Below are 7,141 nucleotides of genomic sequence, written 5' to 3'. Positions count from 1 at the left end.
GTTAGTCTTTCTTTAAATATTTTTTAAAAAAAGATTACAGTACCCAGTGCTGATCCCAGAGTGTCATGTGAAATCCAGCAATACTTTATTCTTTGTTCAGAATGATTTTAGCCTGCTTTAGTTTGTTTCATCTCAAAATAAATGAAGATATGGATAACTGTATGTATGTTTAAGTGTATATGGTTAATAATTATATTACTAAGTTTTTGTTGGATAGTTGAACAGACCTGTTTATAGTCTCACTGTTTGAATTCCCACTTTATGTATTCCACTTTTGTATCTTGAACGACTATTTGTAAAAGGACAGTATGTAAACATCAACTAGTGATTTTTTACTGTTTATTTTTTCTTTGAATGTACGTATTATTTCTACCCATTTTCTGTTTTCTTTAGTCTTTCTCTAAGTAATTTTTTAAAAAATATGTCTCCAATACCTTTCATTTACATTAGTTGACTCAAATATGTTGGTTTGTATAAGTTCTTTATTCTTTTCTACTTGTGCATCTCTCTGCTTATGCTAGCATTACACTGTTTTAAGTGTCTTTTACAGTGCAATATCTTTTATAGTGAAAAAAGGTATCTACAGGTTCAGTTATTATGCTCAAAATTTGTTACTTACAGTCTCCTGTACATCCATATATATTTTAAGACAATTTTTGCCCAGTACTTCAAAGATTTTGAAGCTGCTACTGGGGCACCTGACATTCTCCTGTAGAGGAATAAAGATCTCTTTCTAACTGTTCCTGTGAAATATGGGCCTCTGGAGGCACTGGTTCTGAGCTCTGAAGCATCAACTTAATGTAGTTCTTTAGTCTGGAAGATACAAAACTAATCATCAGATTACAGATACTGGTAGTACAATTACTGCAGAATGGCATTAGTGGAGCTTCCTTTCTACCTGTGCTATCACAATTTGAGCTTCTGCAGCATCAAGTATCTGCCCTTCCTAGTGCATCTGGCTGCTTTGGTAAGGATAAGCTATTGACTATAACACCCATAGTCTGAGATCTTTCAGCAACATCCTTTCCTGCTGGCAATGTTCTTATGTTACAGAAATTAGTCCTCAGACATGCCTCTACTGCCACACCACACTGATATACCTGATCTCATCTGATCTTGAAAGGAAAGCAACATCAATTCGGCTTAGCACTTCTGTGGAAGTCTTAGCTTGGGATAGACTAATTGTTCCTCAATCCATCATGAAGATTCCTGTGCACCTCTCCCAATCCATAAGTCACCCAGTCCTACTCTAAGCCCCAGTTTCCCCTGAGTTGAGTTTCTCCAATTTGAAGCTACTTTAATTTTTATTTCCCACCAAATGGAGCTCAGAGTAGATACACTGAGGCTCAGAAACACCTTCAGTCTAGATATCTTGTTCCACACGTCCACTAGCATGCACAGACTGTGCATGCTAACAAAAATCCAACATTCCTCTCTGGCTACAATGTGTCTTCAGTTCTTTTCCCAGCTTTTTTTTGAAATACTGTGTTGTCTTTTTCTTGTTTATATGAGATGTCATAAAAATATGTGATGAGTTTTCAAATTAAATTATATTTTTTGTTGTAAAGTCTTTGTCATTAATGTCCCTCAAAATACTCCAGATTATTACTATATCATTTTTTGGGCCATATACTTGTTATTTTATTTTATTTATTATCAAGAGTGAATTTTATTTTTCAGTCAACATCCAGAATTTTCTACCTATTGTTTGTGAACTCCTAGAAACCATTTACAAAAAGATTTTACTTTTGTTAGATTTCCTGACAGAATTTCAATATTAATTGCCATTCAACTGCATCACAAATCTAGAATTAATGGAGGTACTTCAGCAGCTTAGTCCCCTGTTGTTGACATTGTAGAATTATGTTCTCATTTTTACTAGTGTCTCTTAAAATCCTTCCCAGGTATTTTTGTCTCCCTCCATTGCTCTTCTAATAACATAAATGTTGAAACCATGCAGTGAGATAACGAATAAGATGTAACTAGATTTGGGCAAAAAAATTAAGGAAAGCAGGGGATACAATGAGATTGGTTCACTACATTCTCTCATGTAGGATTCTGCATTTCTTTTTTTAAATTTTATTTAAGAGGAAAAAGAGAAAAACACAAAACAAAACAAGGCGGTGTAAGGGTACATGTAATACAGAACTACAAAAAAAAAAATAACAGTAAGAAATCACCTGTTAATAGATTACATATTATCATCTTGGAAATAGTTGCTCAAATCACAGTATCAAAGAATACAAAGTGGACATTCAAACAGAGAGACTGCAAACAGCTGTGTTCAATGATCCAAAAACATTAATATAGTCAGCTATTTAACACCCCTAAACACACTTGCTGTTATATCCGTTAGAGCTCTTTTTTTTCCCCCTCTCTTTTTTACAACAAAATTTACACATTTTGGATTTTATTACTCCTTAGTTCTTATTACTTTTTGACTCTGCATTTCTTGCCCGACTTTACGAGTCTCCCTGCAGTTGTCAGGGAGAAATAATAGTCTCTCCAAAAGTTTAGTATTCTCTTAAGAGATCCTAAAAAGAAACTTGTATATGCTGTTGACATTCACCACCTAGGAAAAAATAGCTGTCAGAATTGGCCTCAACTCCCCAAGCTGACACACTCATTGCCACCATAGATGAAGTGATAATTACAGGTCTGAGGGGAGGTGAATTCACAGAGTCTCAGACCCATATATCAGGCACTAGCTACCTCCCTGCAGCATTAATCTCGGGCATGGAGAGAGGAGAGTGCCACACTGTGATCTCCAACCTGGGAAAATGAGGCATCCTGGTGAGTACTTTCCATCGCAATCAGCAAGGCAGAGTTAATAAAGGAAAACTTATATGCAGACTGTGGCTAAGGGCCCCAGAGTAAAGGATTCTGGATTAAGCCTGACTGAATGCCAAAGCTACACAAGAAGCAGACACTTTCCTAAGTAATGGGCTCAGAGAGTAAAAAGACATGAGGTCTCTAGAACTTCTGCTAATCCCTGATAGTGTCTAAATTAATGTGATCTTCACTGGCAGTGATTTTGTGGTGTGGTCTATGTGACCTTGCAGCCTGATATTTAACATGCTTACTGAAATTGTTCTAATTGATATAAACTTTAAATTACAGTTAGAAATAACAAGGCAATCTAATATATAGAAGAAGGATGAGGTCAGTAAGGCTCTATTATTTACCTGAAAATTTTAAAGGGCAGGTTTTAAATATCTTTTCAATACACCCATCAACATGCACACACAAAGACAAATTTCAAATATGTGTGATGGATGTTTCATGAATTTGTGTTACTAATATATAATCTGTGCATAATCATGCTATTACATCATTATATAACTTTGAGGTGTATCATTTTTACCTGTTAAGCACTGGAATATGTACCACACAATATAAAATAGGTAACAGAAGGAAATACCTGTGTCATTACCTAAAAGGAAAAAATTTAAAAATTATTTTTCAGTCTAAGAAATCATAAATACACATTTTAGCAGTACAACACTGAGTCTCTGATTTCTCCACATCTATAAAGAGTATCATCAATTCACAAGAAAAAATCATCCTACACAGGAAGTGCATTCAGTGAATGGAAAAATAGAAAGATTTTTCTTTAAGGATGCAACATGTAATTTATGTAAACATTAATTGTATCTCTTCTAAAAGTGTTCAGCATGTTGATTGTCTTCTGAGTGTTTTCCTTCTTAAATTTAGGGTAGCAATAGATAAGAAACACTTAGGATAATCATTACTGCTTTCCATAATTTTCTGGCAGTTATAATTATTATAATTTTCACATATTTAAAAATCTGCTCATGAATTGTAACAAGCCATCCCAGAATTGCAATCTCATGGAAGATACACATATAGAAGGAATCTCTGTATTGTCCATTAAAATTAGCTTTGAACAGAAAACTTTCTTAAACAACAAAATGCATTAAACTTTACATTGCACTATGAAGCCCAAAACAAACCCAAATCCACTCCTTTAACATTTACATAAGTAAGTTTCTATGTCTTGCATTACCATTTTACATCTTCATATTCTGGAACACAGACCTTATTTCATTGGTAGTAATTTCAGTTATCTCAAGGATCCAATAGCAATTAAGGAAGTCACATGAAATGAATAACCAGTTTGTCACTATCCTACACTCTTGCAGAATGTATTGGAGTTACATCTCAAAATTTAGTATATGACATGGTTATTGAACAATTCCTGTAACAGGAATTAATGCACTTGGTTCAGAACCTGAGGGCAATTGAGTTATTCAGCAGCTTTCCTGGCATTCTCTTTTTTCCTTATTGCACACAGGTGATCAGGAATCTGCTTCTTGCCACAGTAATGTCCCTCAGTGCACCTATGTTTTTTAAGCATTCAAATGTTCACTCATAGTTGATGCTGACCAGTAGTATAAATGTGCAAAGGTATATGGAAATGTAACATCAAATGTTATAAAAGAAGATAGCAGGGACATATTAAAAAGTCATATGTAATGCTTGATTCCTTTTAGAACCCAGGGATACAGCTTTTAAGAAAGCATGGTGGTTCTCCTATCACTCAGCCAGGATCAAGGCCATCCCTTGCTCTAACTGAGATGTTAATTTAGACACATACTTAATCTGTTTGTGCTTAAGATTGCCTTATATTTGTAGTTCCTCATCTTACTCATGGCTGCATCATAGATGATGAAGAATGAATTAGTCATCATGACTGTCCACTTCCCAACAGGAATTTATACATTAAAAGAGCTACATAAATGTGTAAATCACTAAAAGGAAAACATTCAGCACATTGTTCGCAATGGGAACCAGTGGCAGGTGGGTACTGATGCTTCATGTGATATCAGGTCCTGACCTAGATCCCCAATCTCCCAAACAAGTGTACAGTGAAGTTTTAGATAAATGAGACAAGTAGTATGATTTTGGGGATCCAGGAGGATCAAACCCTTTGGCCAAGTTTAAGACTCTGAAGGCTAAGATAAAGACCACTCATATTTATTCGGTCCAAAACAAAGAACAGGGAAACTGAAGAAAGTATGAGCAATGAGCAGGGCTTTAGGAGTCACTTCAAAGACTTCTCCAAGTGGAAAATTATTCCAATTTAGGAGAACCATCTTATCTCCATGATGATACTTATGGTAGAAGTGAGACTGCAGGAGTGAGATTTCTGCAGCTGCAGTCCCTACTTAATTAGTTCTACAGACAATGTATCCTCAGCTGTGGCCTTACGGTGCCTTTTGAAGTGTCTCTGGCCTCACAGGCCACTACAGGTCTCAACCAGGACCAGTGATTCATAAAGGTTCACTTACTATGACCCACTATGCAAGGGGCCTAGGCCAAGGATAGACTCACAGATAAACAGAGAAAGCCAGTTAATTTTTAAAATGCTTCTCAGAGCTGCTTCATAGTGATCACCAAAAACATGACTTGGTACATGCAGCCCATGCCTCATCTTGCCTTGCAGGGTACTCAGCACAGACAACAGGAATGGGTAGGATGGCAGCCCTTGAAATGGTCATAGGAGTGATCCTCTTTTCACAGACTGTGATGGGGGTTTTGGGCAATTCCTCTCTTCTCTACCAGTATCTATTCCTTTACTTCATTGGGTGCAGGTTAAAGTGCACAGACCTGATTCTTAATCACTTGATTTTTGCCAACATCTTAACCCTCCTGTGTAGAGGAGTACCCCACACCATGGAAGCTTTTGGATGGCAAGTTTCCCTTGGTAATGTGGGGTGCAAAATACTCTTCTACCTACATAGAGTGGGCAGAGGAGGGTCCATCTGCACCATCTGTTTCCTGAGTGTCTTCCAGGCCATCAGCATCAGCCCCAGGAATTCCAAATGGGCAGAGCTTAAAATGAAGGCTTCCAAGTATGTTGACTTCACCTTGTGCCTTATCTGGGTCCTGTACAGCCTTGTAAATGTTATTTTTCTTAAGTATGTAACTGGAAATTGGAAAAACGAAAATCACACAAGCCTCAAATATCATGGGTACTGTTCTAGTATTCGTCATGACAAAATTTCAGAGTCATTATATGCAGCCCTGCTGTCCCTCCCTGATGCTTTGTGTGTGGGGCTCATGCTCTGCTCCAGCATCTCCATGGTTTCCATGCTGTACAGGCACAGGCGGCAGATGAGACAGATCCACAGGACTAATGCTAGCCCCAGATCTTGTCCTGAGTCCAGAGCAACCAAACACATCCTTCTCCTGATCATCTCCTATGTCTGTTTTTACACACTCTCCTGCATATTTCAAGTTTGGTCGTCTTTTACATATAATCCCACCTTTTTCCTGTTGAAAATATCTGCAATAGTTTCTGGGTGTTTCCCAGCTATCAGCCCTCTTCTGCTCTTGAGGTGTGAATCCAGAGAATCCAGGTTCTGTTTTGCCTGTATAAGGAATGGAAAAGCACCTATTTACATGACAAATGGGTAAATTTCTAAAGTTTTTACATCATTGGAGTTTGTCTCCATCATCCTACAGAATTATTCACACTTACACATTCATATTACATGAGGATACAGATTTACACAACTGCACTTGTGTATTAGATACTTATGTGTTTATATGTTGTTGTTTATCATTTATCCAGCAATAATTCCAGAAAATTTTCTATAACAATGATGTATTCCATAAATACTAGTTACAACAAAGGCAAGCTGATTTAGCATACAGTAAATCTTTTATATATTTATGTATTCTGAGTGTTTAACTTGATAAAATACAAGATATGTATTTTTCATTTATCCACTTTTCTGTTTGTATCTTGGCTATGTCTGGTATAAGAAAGATCCAGTGATTGTAGTCAAACATTATTTCACTTTAGCAACTGTAATTAGCCTTACATTTTTCATATAACACTGGACTTATTTGGGCACTAATCATCAACCTATTTTTCCCACTATTACCCTGGTTACATTTTCTTGGCTGATTTCAACTATCTTAATTGATTTCCATAATGCTACATTTCATCATGGGAGATTAAATGCATGCCATTATTTGTTGATGTTGGCACATTTTCTAGCACTAAAACACACTCCTAGATGCTTTATTTCTTCTTTTTAAAAGCTAATAAGTACAGCTGATAATGTTTTCTTAAACATTCACAATTACATTGTGTACTCATATATTTCCC

At 36.4% G+C, this 7,141-nt stretch overlaps 1 protein-coding gene across 1 annotated transcript; it reads left to right on the top strand.

Annotated features, from left to right (window-relative positions):
• The first annotated feature begins 5,499 nt into the window (after positions 1–5,499).
• On the top strand, positions 5,500–6,441 carry Cavporv1r627 (vomeronasal 1 receptor cavPorV1R627). Its single transcript, NM_001167411.1, has one exon. The coding sequence runs from the start codon at positions 5,500–5,502 to the stop codon at positions 6,439–6,441; it is 942 nt and encodes a 313-aa protein (NP_001160883.1).
• Positions 6,442–7,141: the final 700 nt, after the last annotated feature.

The sequence above is a fragment of the Cavia porcellus genome, unplaced genomic scaffold (assembly GCF_034190915.1).
Source record: "Cavia porcellus strain 051 isolate PalLab524CR breed Dunkin Hartley unplaced genomic scaffold, mCavPor4.1 scaffold_7, whole genome shotgun sequence".
Taxonomy (NCBI): Eukaryota; Metazoa; Chordata; class Mammalia; order Rodentia; family Caviidae; genus Cavia; species Cavia porcellus.
This window is presented reverse-complemented; position numbering and strand designations above follow the sequence as displayed.

Excerpts from the sequence above, each read along its gene's own strand:
- Cavporv1r627 (NM_001167411.1), top strand. The coding sequence starts at position 5,500 with ATGGCAGCCCTTGAAATGGTCATAGGAGTGATCCTCTTTTCACAGACT.